Source organism: Tupaia chinensis, unplaced genomic scaffold (genome assembly GCF_000334495.1).
Source record: "Tupaia chinensis unplaced genomic scaffold, TupChi_1.0 Scaffold148065_1, whole genome shotgun sequence".
Taxonomy (NCBI): Eukaryota; Metazoa; Chordata; class Mammalia; order Scandentia; family Tupaiidae; genus Tupaia; species Tupaia belangeri.
In genome coordinates, this window is record NW_006207915.1 from 679,302 (window position 1) to 695,005 (window position 15,704).

The following is a 15,704-nucleotide window of genomic DNA, read 5'->3' on the forward strand; positions in this document are numbered from 1 at the left end:
GAATGTTCCAACCTTCCTCTGTTTTTAATTTATTGTATTTTCTCCCTTTCTAGAAAAATTCAGTGTACCTAAAGATTTGTCAATTTGCTGATCTTTTGAAGAACCAACTTTTGCTTTCCCATGCGTTGATCTTTAAATAGAAATACAAGTGCATGCGGGTCACTACAAACGAGTGGTCCTGGCCACCCTTGGTTTTCCCCACCACCAGAGGGGCGGGGAAGCCAGCATCGGGTGGGCAAACCCTCAACCAGCTGGGCTTGGCCAGGGTCCATCCCGCATCTCCGTTACCAACTGCCCACCCAGGGTGAAGCCAGCCGTGTCCACCAGCCGGAATCTCAGCCACATCCAGCTCTGTGGGCTTCTCGTGCTACCTGGACCTGCCCAGAACACAACGTGGGCTTCCTGATGTCTGCCATAGCGGCAGCCCCTCCCCAGGACACCTCAGAAGCCACAGTGACATCCTGCAGGGGAGGCGTTGGCGGTCAGTGCGAATGTCACCTTGTCTTCCCCAAAACCAGCGCCCAGCCTGCCGTTCTGTGACCAAGTCTCTCTCCTGACCTGTCCCCAACAAGACTCCCTTCCCCAAGCAGGCTCCCCCGGAGGTACCTACGCTGAGATCTAAGTCACAAAGCAGCCTAGGGCACCTGGCCTCAGACAAACCCGGGGCTACTCCTCACCAGGGTTCAAATGAGTCTTCATACGTCACTTGAGAGAGATTTTTAACAGCAAATGTTTAGTTACTAAAGACCCTGACGTTCCTCCCCTTCTCGGTTTATTTTGTATTAAAGTATGGAAACATATGGCCTCCTGCCTTTACGTCCTAATGTAATAAAGACTCAGATAAGCACTTTGGTGACTTATTTCTAGTTTTAATACATATTCTTGTCTTCTCGGTTCATCGGGGGCGGGTTTAAGTGACAGGAGAAATTCGTGTCTGATTTCTACTCCTTGACACTTCCTTCCTAAGAACGTTCCAGCACTGGGCTCTCGTGCTGCGACTGCCGTGTTGTGTTATTTTGTCACTTGGGACAGAAACCGTGGAAATAGTTTGCATTGCTTTTGGTATGAAGACCTGCCCAGGACAAGCGGGGACAGGGTAACTGCGTTTTCTGTGGGCATCGTGTTGGTCCAAATCGTTTTCAAGCAAAAGCGAAGATGTGAAATCCTAGAACTCACTCATCTAGTTTAGTAGGTCACAGGAAGCGTGCAAACCACACACCACAATGAACCAAAGGCAGCTTGACAAGATCAAAAGTTTCTCTGTCTTGAAGGTACCAACTGGACAAATCCAGGTCCCATGAGCGTGGAAGACAGAGGCCATCCTCGAAGGGCCTTCAGGCTATTGATAAACTTCCTGTCTTCTCGCCCCACCCACCATTCTCTCCGGCCACGCTTTCTCCCCTTCCACTGGGGGCCGTCTTGCCATCCACGGAAGGGCAGAGAGTCTAAGAACAAACCCAGCTGGTCCAGCCCTCAACCCAGCCACTGACCTCCAGAGTGGGATAGGGACTTCTCACGGTCACAGTCAGTTTGACTATTTTTTCTTTTTTTTTTTTTCATTCAGGAAACATAGACTATTTTTTGTTCCATTGGTTTGCAGAAGAACTGAGCTTCTCTTTCCTACCCCAGGTCCCTTGAGATGGCGGCCACAGACAGGCCTCCTACGTGGTTCTGTGTGGTCAGCAGCCACCCCTCCGGTATGCTCGAAGGGCCACACCCATTTTTCCAGGCTGGAAATCTCAGAACCATGAAGCCAGTGCCAACATGGAGTTCTCAGACTCTTGGAAAAGCACTCTTCCTAACTTCATGTGCATGAAAAATTCTAAGATGTATTCCCCGAGGGCCCCAATTTTCTGGTTGTTATGGAGCAAATGAGAAGGTGGTAACAGAGTCTCTCGGTGTGATGGTGTGGCTACTCGTCATCCTGCCCAGACCCACTGTGCACCCCAGGAAACAGACACCAACGGGCTGTGTCCCCGAGACTCCCTGGGGTCCCCCGGGAGGCGCTGGGAGGTCAGGAGCGGGAGCAAGGGGGTGGGTACCTTCTACTTCTGAGAGTCTCTCTCTTTTTTCAGATTGCTGGAGGCACGTGAGCTCATTGGAGGGGGGGGTCAGAAAGTCACCCCAGGGGGGCGCGGTCACGCCACAACCCCTTGCTGTCCACTGCTCCGTCCCATAGGGATTTGGGGCACACACGCACACTCCACGCAGGTTTTTCCAAGCTGCCGGGGCGGGGATATAAAGCACAGGTGCCACGAGGGAAGTAACTCCCCTCTCCGGGCTCAGGGCCGGCCCACTGCTCCTGGGCCGGCCCACTGCTCCTGGGCCCTCTTGCTTTGCCAGAGTTCTAGCAGTGGCGAAATGAATTTTAGCAGAGGAGGAAACATCAGTTCTCTTCCGTCTTCATAAGTTCTTCATTGGAATCATCCCTATAACAAAAGGCAAGTGAACAAGAGAAAATAAGCGTATTAACTTGCATATTCCATGCAGACCTGTGAGATCCTGGGAACGGGGTCTTCTCAGAGAACTGCCTTGGAATTCCAGTTCAGATCGCACCTTCAGCAAAGGTGTAAACCTTCAGAGCAGTGACAAAGGAGACGGGCTTTGAGTCTCTGGGGGCCGCAGTTTATGAGAGGGAGACACGTGGCAGATGCAGGCCGGTTGGTAAAGCGTGGCCTGCAATTCCTGTGCGTCCACAGGCCGATGAGGGCTCCCAACGGCAAGGCCTTGCTCTCTCCGGAGAAGACGGGGGAAGGGGAAGGGTCCTTCTGGTCTTTGCAAATCTAGGTCCTGCTTTCAGACCATCTGCATCAGAAGCTGCTGCATCAGCTTCTGAATCGCCTGCAGCTCGGGAGGCAGAGATGGGAGGATGGGGAGAGCACAGACTTGGGGCGGTGTGTGCCGGTATCCCACAGTGCACAGGGCTGTCCCCCTCTACGGTCGCGAATCTCGGGTCTGCCCTTCAGCCCTGTTGGTTCTGTTCGGCCTGGCCCCATTCTGTAAATACACTCATCCTTGTGGTCTCCTCAAGGTCTCAGCAAGTGTGCCCCGTGGCAGGATAAGCCAAGGGTTCGAATCCTGGTTCTGCCACGACCTGCCCCTGCCTGTCTCCTTGTTTATGAACCGTGGGGCCCAAGTCAGCAACCTCTAGAGCAAAGACGGAAAAGGAAGAGAGGTCCAGCCCGGCAAGGGGGACGTCCCGGGGTTCTGGCCCAGCCCGGGGTCCAAGAGTCCGGAGAGGCAGCGCACCCAGGGCCGCTGGAGCGGGATGGCCTGTCTCATGATTGAGATCTCAGAGAGACCCTTCTAGCCCTGCCCAGAGACACATGAGGGGACAACTGGTGAACTGTCTCTGTTCCTGAGCAGGAAGGGGACTGTCTTCTAAGGAGAAACCCCAGGCCCTTTCTTGCTTAGCACAAAGTCCAGGTCTAATGAGGGCCACGTGGCTCCAGCTCACAGAAGTCCAGGAAGGGCGCCGGGACTGCACTGGGGGTTCTGTTGCGGTGTGGTAAACTGCCATTTGTTGAGCACTGCAGAATCGGGGCCTTAATGATGTTTGCTTTTAGTGAAACTTCTCTCCGAGGAGTGGCACCCGTAATAGCCGAGGCCCACCTTGCTAAGAGCATGGGCGGCACAAGAGAGCGTCTGGTTGCCTCGCTTCATGCAAAGGTTTCGTCTAAACAAACACTTTAATCAGACCTCATGCCCACGAAACCAGTGCACCTGGCCACAGTCAAACCCCATTCTTTTCCTCCACTACCACCCACAGGCCCGCTAGCACCCGTCCTCCGGGAAGCCAAAGGTTCTGCTGTGGTCCCAACATGCAAACGATCACTGTCAGAATGGCAGAGCCCCAGATGGAGAGACCCGTGGATAAGAAGCCTGCAGTCCTTAGACTCGAAGCAGATGTTGAGGGTGTGCCTGACTCACCCTCGAGATTGCATAAGCAAGATTTCAAAAGTAACCCTCCTCTGAAGACCTCAACCCAGGGTGCAGCGTTCCTGGCTGGAAAAGAAGAACTGCATCTTTCTGAGTTTTTTTTCAGATCTTTACCATCACTTGCCCCGTATCTCCGCCTTCTTTTTCTGCAGGAAACTTTATTTCCTACTTCTGCACACCCAGTTTCTACCTCCAGATCTGTGTGGTTCTGCTACTGAGAAGCCTGATACACGAGTGCTGCCTGGAAGAAGCCTTCCTCCGGTGAGTTGCGGGTGCTTTTTCCATGACTTTATGAATCATAGGCTCAAAGCATCTCAAATCTGGAAATGCAGAAACGAGGCACGCCCTCAGGTCTGTGCACTGGGGGGATGTGGAGGGTGCTGTGCGCAGCAGGAGGTGACGAGAGACCCTGTGACAGTGGGGAAGTGCAGGCTGCAGCAGTCAGATCACCCCGCTGGGCTCAGGTGACAGGAGAGAATAAACAGCAATGACAGTGAGGACGGTCACTCTGTTCGATCACCCCTAAGCACCCACGAGCTCGCTGTGGCCCTCTGAGCACCCGAGGGTGTGAGAGGGCTGGGCCTCTCCGCCTCGTCACCGTGTCTTCTCCAGTTCACCTGTGGACAGTCCAGGCCTGGACCAAGATGCACCTCTTGCTTCACCTCAGGAAACCCAAAAAGGCTGAATAGAATGTGTCTTTCTGGGGGCAGCTCCATCAGCTCTGGCTGCACGTCCTGGCACTCGAATGACAGCTAGGTGGGAGCATCAAAGCCACCTTGCCATTGCTCTACCGTAGGGACTCGAGGCTAGCCAGTCGCTGTAAGAGCCAACTGAGTGACGTGTGCCCCTAGAACCTCAGGGACACTCAGTTAAGGGTCACAGTCATATTGCTCAGGAGGGCACGGCTTTCAACCCAGTCCTGATAGCGATCTTACGTAGTTTCTGCAGACTTCGAGAATCTGGCTCAGTGGTGAGAAATGCAAGGCCCGCGAAGAGTGTTCATCACAGAGAAATGGAAAGAGCCACAAACAATGCAGCCACTACCAGACAGAAGGAGGCTGAGAGTCAACCCTAATAACGCTCAGTCTCATAATAATTATTATCACTAACACAGTGTCTCGCATTCATGAACTCTGCCTTTAGGCTCGTGAAACCCTAAGAGACGATAACACGATAAATGCCATTTGGTGCATGTGGTTTTACGAGTGATGGAGAATGCAGCTCGGGCTTCGCAGAGAAGGGGAATCTGAGCGGTGAAGGCTGACTAGGAACTCACGGGCCGTTTGAGGAAGAGGGACAAGCATATGCAAAGTCACTGAACCACGGAGGAATTGATGGGTTCGAGGGCAATGTCGGGAAGACGTCTGAGGGCCAGGATTTGGGGTTTGAGAAGCGATCGGAAACAAAGCTGAGAAGAAACAGATTGAGAGAAGATGGGGTGGGTGGTCAGGACGTCATCTTTGCGGTCCCATCACACAAAGCTCATGCCACAGCTGGAGGTTTGTTTTTGGTTTGTTTTGGGTTTTTTTGAGAACTTTTTGCTATAGGGCATGTGCGCTCGCCAGAAAGACAGAGACAGAGAGACAGAAAGTGAGAAATCACCCCCAGGGGGGATGGCCACACTGCAATCCCTTCTCCTCCGTTCTCCTCTCAGGATCTTAGGCACGCATGCACATGTGCCCAGTGTGAGTTTAAGCCACTGGGTCCAGGACTTGAACCACGGTCGACTACATGGGAGTCCAGCGACGTAGCCACTACGCCAACTGCTGATCCCTCACAGCTAGAGGTTTTAAACTGACAAAGGTGTGATCCAATTTCAATTCTAAGAAGACAAACTGAAAGGAAAGATCATGGGGGCCCTGCAGCTTAGTGGTTAGGGAAGCCAGAACCCACATGGTCTACCATGGTTCTAATCCCACCTCAGCAGCTTGAAAAACACGCTGGGCGGGTACATGTGCATGCATGTCCTACATCCCACTAGGACGGGGAAATGGAGAAGGGTTTGCAGCATAGCCACAGCCCATGGCAGCTGTCTCTTCTCCCTTCCTCTCCATCTCTCTGTCTCTCTAGCTCTCTCTGCACATGCCCTCTGGCAATTAGAGAAAGAGAAAGAAGGAAGGAAGGGGAGCATGGTTAGAGAGAAGAAAAGACCGCCACAGAGTGAGAAGTGAGGTAATAAGTGGGGAGCCGTTGAGGAGGTAGGGTTCTCGCCCTGATGACACAGAGAGGGCCTGCCCGAAGCGCAGCAGTGAAAGGCGACCCTCTGCAAGGCCGACCCACAGGAGAGTTCCGGGTTCTTATCTGGAGACCTTCCTGAGCACGCCAGGCACACGCATGCCCATGATCCGGGCTGGCCGGGCTGGGAAGGGACTGCGGCGTCAAGACCGTATAGGAGGCTCTCCCTGCCCCCGTCTCTCTCTCTCTCTCTCTTTCTCCCCACCCCCATTTCTGTCTCTGACTCTCTCACTCATGAAAGAACGCAATAGATAAAGTTTTTTTCTTAATACTCATGAAAATGAAGTTGAGCAAATCCAGGGCATTTGAAAATTGGGTTGTCATTGCGACCTTGGCCGAGAAGTCTCGGCAGGGTGGTGGAGGCAGAAAGAGAAGCCCCCTGCAAGTAACAGAAATGCATTTCATGAGGACTTAAAATGGGGGCTTATTTTCTAAGACTGCAGGGACTCAGAAGACATGCAGTCCGCCGGCGGGTTGGGACTCGGGGGTGCTGAGGCCGCCTGGCTGCTCTCTGGTGCCCTGAGCTTCCATTCGTGGTCCTCAGCACCAGGCCTTCCTCGCAAGACAAGCTGCAAAAGCAGAAGCAGCCGACGGGGCTTTGTTCTGGGTCTCTCGTGTCACAGAAGAGCCTTGGCATAAGCCCTGGCAGGCCGCCCGTACCTGCCGTCGGCCTGGACCGAGTCACTGCCCTGTGCACCCCTACAGAGCAGTGGAGAGAGCGAGCGTCCAGCGTGTCTAGGCAGGCAGTGAGAATCAGGCTTGGTGGGGAAGACAAGGGTTTGGGGAAGTGGCTCTGGGGGACAGTGGTGTCTGCAACTGGGCGCAGAGGTGGGCAATGAGCTGGCCACGTGCTTTCAAGGAGACGGCCACAAAGAGAAGGCCAAAGTCCGTGTGGCCACTCGTGTGGAATGAGGATATTTTGAAGCTGGGGGGTTGTCGTCTACACGGTGTGTGGTCATCAGTTTGTTCTGTTGACAGAGCAGAGGAGAGCCTCCGCCGTCCACGTGCATCATGCCGGCCACAGCCCCGTCTGTGTTTACCAGGAACAGGAGCAGCGAGGAGGCCACCACCAGTTATGACTACGATTATGGAGCCCCCTGTGATAAACTAGATGTGAAGCAGATGGCGGCCCAGCTGCTGCCCCCGCTCTACTCGCTGGTGTTCATCTTCGGCTTCGTGGGCAACATGCTGGTCGTCCTCACCCTGGTGAACTGCAAGAAGCTCAAAAGCATGACTGACGTCTACCTGCTCGGCCTGGCCATCTCCGACCTGCTGTTAATTTTCACACTCCCGTTCTGGGCTCACTACGCTGCCAGCGACTGGACCCTGGGGGACGCCATGTGCAAGCTCTGCACGGCGCTCTACCACATCGGGTATTTTGGGGGGGTCCTGTTCATCGTCCTCTTGACCATCGATAGGTACCTGGCTATCGTCCACGCTGTGTTTGCTCTCAAGGCCAGGACGGTCACCTTTGGGGTGGTGACGAGTGGGGTGACCTGGGTGGTGGCTGTGTTGGCCTCTGTGCCAGGAATCATCTTCGTCAAATTTAAAAGTGATGACAGTCGTCACACCTGTGAGCCTCATTTTCCACTGGGATGGAAAAATTTCCATACAATCATGAGGAACATCTTGAGCCTGGTCCTGCCGCTGCTGGTCATGGTCGTCTGCTACTCGGGAATCCTGAAGATCCTGCTCCGCTGTCGGAACGAGAAGAGGAGGCACAAGGCGGTGCGGCTCATCTTCACCATCATGGTCATTTACTTCCTCTTCTGGACCCCCTACAACCTCGTCCTCCTCCTGACCACCTTCCAGGAGTTCTTCGGCCTCAACAGCTGTGAAAGAACCAGTCGACTGGACCAGGCCATGCTGGTGACGGAGACCCTGGGGATGACCCACTGCTGCGTCAACCCCGTCATCTACGCCCTGGTCGGGGAGAAGTTCAGAAAATATCTCTCGGTGTTCTTCCGAAAGCACGTCGCCAAGCACCTCTGCAAGCAATGCCCAGCTCTCTACAGGGACACAGCAGACCGGGCAAGCTCCACGTACACCCCTTCTACCGGGGAGCAAGAAGTCTGGTCTGGTCTGTAAAATGACTCACACTTTGCTCACGCATTTGAAAGGGAAATGAAAACCTGTGTACAATAACTAGCTTCAAGTTTTTGTGACATATGTGTCCAGGAGGCTCAGGGTGACAGGCATCAGAACAGATTTGCCACTTTCTGTATATCCAACGTGTGTTCAAGGACGACTCCAGAACGATTGCATGCAGGGACTCGGACTCCCCAGCAAGCTCATCTCAGTCCTGGAAAGTGCCTCACAGCCTGTGCCAAGGCTCTCTCCGGTCTTCACCATCTCTTCCCTCAGTCTTTGATTCAACCAATCTCTAGAAGCCAAGGCCCAGCTGGAGACAGAGGGGGTGGGGGACAGGACAGGCGTGGGGTGAACGGGGACGAGCATAAGTGGGGTCAGGGCCGAGGCCACGAGGGAGGGACGTGAGCTCAGTGCACCTGCACAGAGGGAGTGGGCCAGGGACTGGCTCTCAGCCAGGAAGCGGTCCTGACCCTTAGCCCCATCTCCTACCCGTCTTCAACTCGGAAAGCTTCTCCAGGCCACGGAGCGTCTGGGAATTGTAATGACTTCCGGGAGCTTCAGCTGGGCTGGGTAAGCCTCTAGGGCTCAAGTGCACGGCACATTTTTGCTTTCTTACTGTCCCCCTCCGACCTCTCTCACCACTGTGCACCCCACTAGAGAGCTGCTAACTACCAAGCCCCACTACTCGTGTGCTCCTTAGGCCACGCCCTCATATACAAACTCAGAAAACGTGTGCGTGCTAGATGTTCATGACTTACGATGAGCTAAAATAATGATAGTCAATTCCCTTTATGTGTCTTTCCAGGGAAAAGGGGAGGTCGGAAGTAGTGATTAGGAGTGAGGGGTGGAGAATGGAGGGGTGGAGAATGGCGAGTCCCTCCCTCAGGAGTGCAGGGGCTATGGGGAGGCCCGGGAGGTGCATGGCGCTGCTGCAGGAGTGTCCCCAGGCCAGCTCAGAGGACAGGCCAGGAGCGGTGCGGCAGAACCCAGTGACAGCCTCCCGTGAACATGCAGGCTGGTTCCTCTCCCTGCTGCCCCTGCCAGCTCCCCTTACCCAGCCCATGTCCCCGCAGCCTCGGCCACGTGACTCTACTGTAGGATGCCCTTCTCCGCAAACCCAGTGGGGGGTCCGGGGGGTAGCCCTGGGGAGAACGTGGAGGGAGCTATGCAAGGAGAGCCCCTTGGTGGCTGAGGGAGAGGACAACCAGGTGACCCTCGGCTTGTTTGGGACAGAAACGGCACCTGGAGACAGGTGACAGAGACCCCTGCTTTGGAAATCCCACAGCCAGCCGGTGGACCACAGTGTCTAAATTTCCAGGCAGAGTGGGCCTAGATGAGGGAGACGCTGAACTGGAGAAAATGTTCTTCCAACGACTTCGCAGTGCCTCCTCTTTGGAAACGGGGATAGAAATAAGACTTTTATTAAAAGAGTAAAAATAAAAGTAAAATCGAAAGCTGCAAACTTGCAAATATGGCCAAGGACTAGTTCAAGGGCTGCTATCATGCCAAGCTTGAAAACACTGCATTATTCCAGACTAGCAGATGGCATAATGGTTAGACTCCCACGTGGTTGACCGCGGTTCGAGTCCTGGACCCGGTGACTTAAATTCATGCTGGGTGCGCGCGCGTGTGTGTGTGTGTGTGTGTGTGTGTGTGCCCAAGATCCTGAGAGGAGAATGGAGGAGAAGGGATTGCAGCATGGCCATCCCCCCTGGGGGTGATTTCTCATTTTCTGTCTCTCAGCCTCTCTCTGCCTCTCCAGAGAGCACATGTGCCCTATAGCAAAAATCTCTTAAAAAGGAAAGAAATGGTGCATTACTCTTAGAGCCGACTCTGGCTGTGAGCTAGAAGTCTGGAGAAGGCAGTATGTCTGAGAAAGTCCCACCCAACACCCGGCAGACGGGGTCTGCAATCTGCAGGCGACTGGCATCTGAGTAAGTCTGTCGCCTGGTCACAGCCCACCCTCCGCAACCAGCATCTCAGCCAGGTGCGTGTGCGTGCGCGCCCAAAATCCCAGGAGGAGATGGCAGGAGAAGGGATTGCAATGCAGTCATTCCCTCTGGGGGAGGGTGATTTCTCACTTTCTGTCTCTCTGTCTCTCTTTGTCTCTCCGGCGAGCTCACACACCCTCTAGCAAAAATCTCTCTTAAAAAAAAAAAAAGAAGAAAAGGCAGCTTTTCATCCCAATTTATAAAGGAGGGGACTGAAGAAGCTCGCTCAGCAAGCAAAGGTTTTGCTCCTGGTGGAGCCAAGTTAGGAACATCCCTGTCTGTTACCTGCCCGGCCTCTGGACCCAGACCCCTGGGACAAGGAGGCCGCCCTGACCCTGGTTTCTAGTCATGCAGCTGAAGGAGGTTTCAGGGAAGGGGATCCAGCATTATCCTAGCGAATGCACACATTTTTATTTTGATGGGGATGAGATGTAAATATTGTTCTTAAAAACTATGATTTGGAGAATAAATCAATGCTCTATCTTGGTAAAAAATAAAAAGCGCCTTCCTGTTTTGTTACACTGCGGTGTGGTAGACTGCGCCGTGTCGCAATCTTCGCCTCTCCACCTCTCCCCCTGCGAGTGCACACAGCTGCCCTGTGGCACACTCACCCTGGGCCCGAGGGGCACACTCCCCTCACCGTGCATGGCTGGCTGTGCTCAGCTAAGCAGTGCCTCAAAAGTGTTCAGGCTGGGCCCTTCTGGGCCACAGGGAGTCTGGACCCGGCTCACACCCCTCAGCCCATGTGCCCTGGTGGTGAGAGACTCGGGGAGTGGAGGAGCCAGGACCACAGCTGCATGTCCGGGAGCAGGAAGCACGCATTCGCTGTGACAAGCCACTGGGTTTGCAGGTCAGCTGTTAGGAAGAACAGAAGCTGATGAAGGTGTATATCTTATCGGCCAGCAGGTGGTATAGAGGTTATAGTGGCTGGATCCCATATGGCTGAATGCATAGTTTGAGTCCCGGACCCGGCGACTTGAAAAACACGCCAGGCACATTGTGTATGCCCAAAATCCCGAGAGGAGGACGAGGGAGAAGGGGACTGCATGGCCATCCTCCCCGCTGCCCCTGCAGCCCCTGGGAAAACTCTCACTTTCCCTCTCTATCTCTGCCAGTCTCTCCAGCAAGCACATGTGCCCTATAGCAAAAACAACAAAGACGTCTGGCTTCTAGCAACTTCATAAGAAATGCAGACGTGTGTCCATTTGATTCCACATCATGAAATTCTGCGTGACGAGCACCCCAGGGACCCACTGTGAGCTGGGCAGGTCAGGAGGTCTGGCGGCTAGATGAATAATACCATCAGACAGCCTGCTGTGAGGAGGTGGGCAGGGGCGGCACAAGCGGGTGCAGGGGGACACACAGGGGTGCATGAGCATGGGCGGCGCTCTGAGAGCCGGGGGAGAGCCCTGCGCTGTGACAGTGACAGTGATGGTGACAGGACGGGGCATTCTGAGAGCCGGGGGAGAGCCCTGCGCTGTGACAGTGACAGTGATGGTGACAGGACGGGGCGCTCTGAGTGCTGGGGGGGAGCCCTGCACCGTGACAGTGACAGTGATGGCGACAGGACGGGGTGCTCTGAGAGCCAGGGGAAAGCCCTGCACCGTGACAGTGACAGTGACGGCGACATGACCGGGCGGCTGGCGAAGAAATGGCCACATGCGAGCTGGCAGCCATCTCCAGGTGTGGGAGGGGAGCCCTTCGTCCTTCATGTCCTGGGGAGGACACCCCCATGGGCTGTGCAGCTGAGCAGGAGTGAGGGAGGGACGGGCCCTCGCTGCCAGGGAAGGCGTCGTAGGGTTCCTTCGGCAGAGGGGCTCCTCATGGCCCCCCACGCCACCCTCCTGTGGTCTGGGACGTCCACAGCCCCTGGGGTTGGGGTGGTCATTCTGCAGAGGGGCCTACAGCCTGGGGGGAGGCACTGAGCCCCCTTCCTTCCGCCCTGCTTCTGCTCTTGTTCATCAACCCCCTTGGCAAGAGGACATGGCTCCAGGTAAGGTCAGCCAGCAGGAAAGGCCACCAAGAGCCAATGAAGGAAACCCATGCAGTGAGAGGGGCCTGGGCTGCCCAGTGACCTCCTCACGGTGGCTCGTGAACTGTGGGGAGTGACCAAGGTGGACATTTCTTTGGCCACGTCTCTTCGGCACCAGGTTTGTAACGTGGGGGAGGGCGGAGGAGAGGGGTGGTAGAGGGGAGGCGAGGGCAGCGTCACCCACCGGCCCTGCACAGCCCACTCTGCACCGGCCGAGCCGCCCTGTGGCGGACACACATGGGCAGTCCCTGCAGGGGCCTGGAGGTGTGAGGACTCCTGGACTGACAGCTCCGCCCCAGCACGGGGTCACCTCATCCAGAAAGTGGGGGCCCATGTTGACAGTTTTAGTCTGGATGGCTCCGCCAGTACTCTCACACCCTGGGGACCCCACCCCACCACCTGTCAGGTCCCCACTTCCTCTGCACAGCTCGCCTGCTGGGCACCCCACCCAGGATGGAGGGCTGGCCTCCCTTCTGCAGCCCCCATTCCTCGCATGGTTCTCAGGGGCCCTCCCTGGGCTGGAAGGAGAGGCACTCCCTACTCCCCCCGTCAGCCCCCTGCCCCAGCCTTCTCCCCCAGTGTCTTTCTGCAGATGAGGTGGGAGACGTTGGCATGAGGGTCAGGAACAGGGCAGGGTCTGACACCTCCTGGCAATCCGGGTAGGTGTGTGACCTGCCGTGTCAGTGGTTGTCCTCAGAGCTACAAGGACTCCACGCTCCTTTGCCCTCAGCCTCAGGCCCTCACTCCAGAGCTGAGCACACGGCGCAGGGTGGCCTGGCCCAGCGAGGGTCACGGAGGGTCTACAGGACACCTTCCCCTGCGTGCCAGGCCTGTTATGGCACCTGAGGTCGCAATGGCCGTGTGTGAGCGTGGGTTGGAGAAACCAGGAATGCGCAGAGCAGACTTCCCGGCCATGTGATGGGGTATTCACCATGGCTGGGCACTGCTAACACGGTGACGGGGCCAGCCTGCAATGTCCACTTGGTTTGAGAGTTTGGAAGGCACATGGTGGTGAGGAGCACGGGGGGCAGAGGGTTGTCCTGAGAAGAGTCTGAGCACAGACGGGAGTGGGGAGAACAGCACGGAGGCCCCCACTCTGTCGCCATAGCAGGTCCTGAGACAGGTGACGGGCCGACCACGAGGGAGCAGAGAGGAAAGCACCCAAGCGTCACTGGTGAGCCACGTGGTGACCAAGTGTGACACGGGGCACGGGTGGAGTCTCCCCGTTTCCTGGAGGACCATGGGGACTCTCTGGCCCTCCTGGAGAGAGTGACTTTGAGGACACTAGAAGCTTCCTCCTTGCCGGGGCATCAGAGCCGTGGGCCGTCAGAAGCCGTCCCCGCGAGCGAAGGGGGAAGAGTCGCCCTCGTAGCACATCGGCGGGGGTCTCACTGGTCTGCAGAAGCCGAGGCGGAGGAGGATGGCAGCTGCGATTCCGCTTCTACGACGGAAGGAACAGGCTGTCTCAGCGTGAGGTCAGACGGGCCCTCCCTGCTGCCGGGCAGAGTGTGCCTTCCTGCGGTGACAGGAGTGCGCCGTGTCCGGATCGGGGTGGAGGGTCCTCGGGGGCGAGCATGTGAAAAGTCACTTCGCTGTACAGGTAGCGTCAGCACACTTGGCTGTGGGCGAGACCTCGATGAAAACAATTAAAGGGGCCAGCAGGTGGCATGGGGCCAAAGGTGCTGGACCTCCACACGGCCGACCGTGGTTCTAGCTCCAGACTCGGCGGCTTAAAACTCATGCCAGGTGTATGTGTGTGTGCCCAAAATCCCAAGAGGAGAATGGAGGATCGTGGCGTGGCATCCCCCTCGGGGGCGACTGCTCCCCTTCCCTCTCACTGTCTCCCTCCAGTGCGTGCATACACCCTATGGCAAAAAATCAAAGTAAGAACAAACAAAAGCAATTACAGAACGTTTTGATGGCATCGGGAGTGCTGGCGTTGCACTCTAGCAAAACGAAACAAAAGGGACGTGAGCGGAACGGTACGTGCAGGGCAGGTGACCGGAAAGCACGCCGGGAAGGTCGGGCTGGGCCGCAGCACGGGCTCCAGACGGTTTGAGATTTCGCGCAGGGCAGGTGACCGGAAAGCACGCCGGGGAAGGTCGGGCTGAGCCGCAGCACGGGCTCCAGACGGTTTGAGATTGGGACAGTGTGTCTAATTTTGAACATTTTTCAGACAGGGTCTCCTTATGTCACAGTCCTCCTGCCTCGACTTGTGAGTCGCTGGGACTACAGAGGATGCCACCACCCCAGCTCTTACGGTGGGCCAGGATGGAAGCCGGCCTCGGCGGGACTCGGAGTGCGCTACGCCGCTGGGCCTGGGCCTGCCTCCTTCTTCCCCACCTTCCTATCGTTCCAATTTCATACAGTGAACGCGTGCTGGTTTCATAATTAGACACGCTTTTTTTTAATGAAAACATCATCTGCTGTTTGCACAGCCCGCCCCACGGTGGACCGGTGTTGACCTAGAGTCAGTTCCAGCCCCGGTTTGCACGCGAGCTGCTAGAGGGCACGTTTCCCTCACCGTGTGCGTGTCCTCGGTCCTTGGGGCCCAGGGAGAACTGCCTCCCCACCCCGCCCTGCTGACGGTGCTCTGGGGAGATGGCCCGGAGCTGGCATGGGTGAGGAGAGCGAAGCACCGCAGGGACATGGGAGCCATGGCCGGACGATGGAGCGGTCATGAAAGACTGGCCAGCGCCGCAGAAGGGTGGCCGGCATGAGGCGCTCTCCGGCGTGGGCATCCGGAGTCCAGAGTGACCAGCTGACGGGGAGGTCACTTTCCTCTGGGAGTCTGATGCAATACACATGAGAACGAGGGTGCGACGGGAGGGACCAGGGACAGAGAGGAGCGGAGACCAAGAAACTCAGCCAGCGCCTGGTGACCGTCCGTGGTCGTCACGGCAGGAGCCGTGCTTCGCTTCAGTGTGGAAGAGCTCCCCCGGGCCGCCCTTCTCGTGCATCCCTGGCACGGATCTCCATCCCAAGAGGTGACAGGAATGTGTCTAGACCGGAAACCCCACAGGGAACATACCCGACTAAGCCGTGCACCCCGCGGCCTGTGAACACCCCCGTCCCAGTCCAGCGTGCACTTTCCCAACCAGCTTGGTCGCGGAGGCGCGCAGTGGGAGCTGCCCGGGCCTAACACAGCACTTGGAAGATGAGGAAACGCAAGTGCAGAGAGGGAAGTGTCGCCAAGGTCACATAGCCAGTGTCCAGGCTGCGACCCTGAGCCCGCTAACTAGCACACACTGCCCTCTGGGGGCGAGCACGCCTTCCTCACCCCAGCCACCTGATGACAGATCGTCCTGCCCAGCTCTGCGCGGTGAAAGCGAGAACCTGCAGCTGTCACCTACAGAAACGTGTCTTCGCCAGCGGCATCCGACGGCCCTGCCCACGTGTTAGCGTGCCTCTCGGAC

At 56.4% G+C, this 15,704-nt stretch overlaps 1 protein-coding gene across 1 annotated transcript; it reads left to right on the top strand.

The window, feature by feature from the left end:
• Window positions 1-3,683: 3,683 nt before the first annotated feature.
• Window positions 3,684-9,884, top strand: CCR2 (C-C motif chemokine receptor 2). Its single transcript, XM_006170132.2, has 2 exons — window positions 3,684-4,200; window positions 7,153-9,884. The coding sequence occupies exon 2, from the start codon at window positions 7,186-7,188 to the stop codon at window positions 8,260-8,262; it is 1,077 nt and encodes a 358-aa protein (XP_006170194.1). The 5' UTR covers window positions 3,684-4,200; window positions 7,153-7,185; the 3' UTR covers window positions 8,263-9,884.
• Window positions 9,885-15,704: the final 5,820 nt, after the last annotated feature.

Bases quoted from the DNA above. Each gene is read 5' to 3' on its own strand.
- CCR2 (XM_006170132.2), top strand. From the start codon at position 7,186: ATGCCGGCCACAGCCCCGTCTGTGTTTACCAGGAACAGGAGCAGCGAG.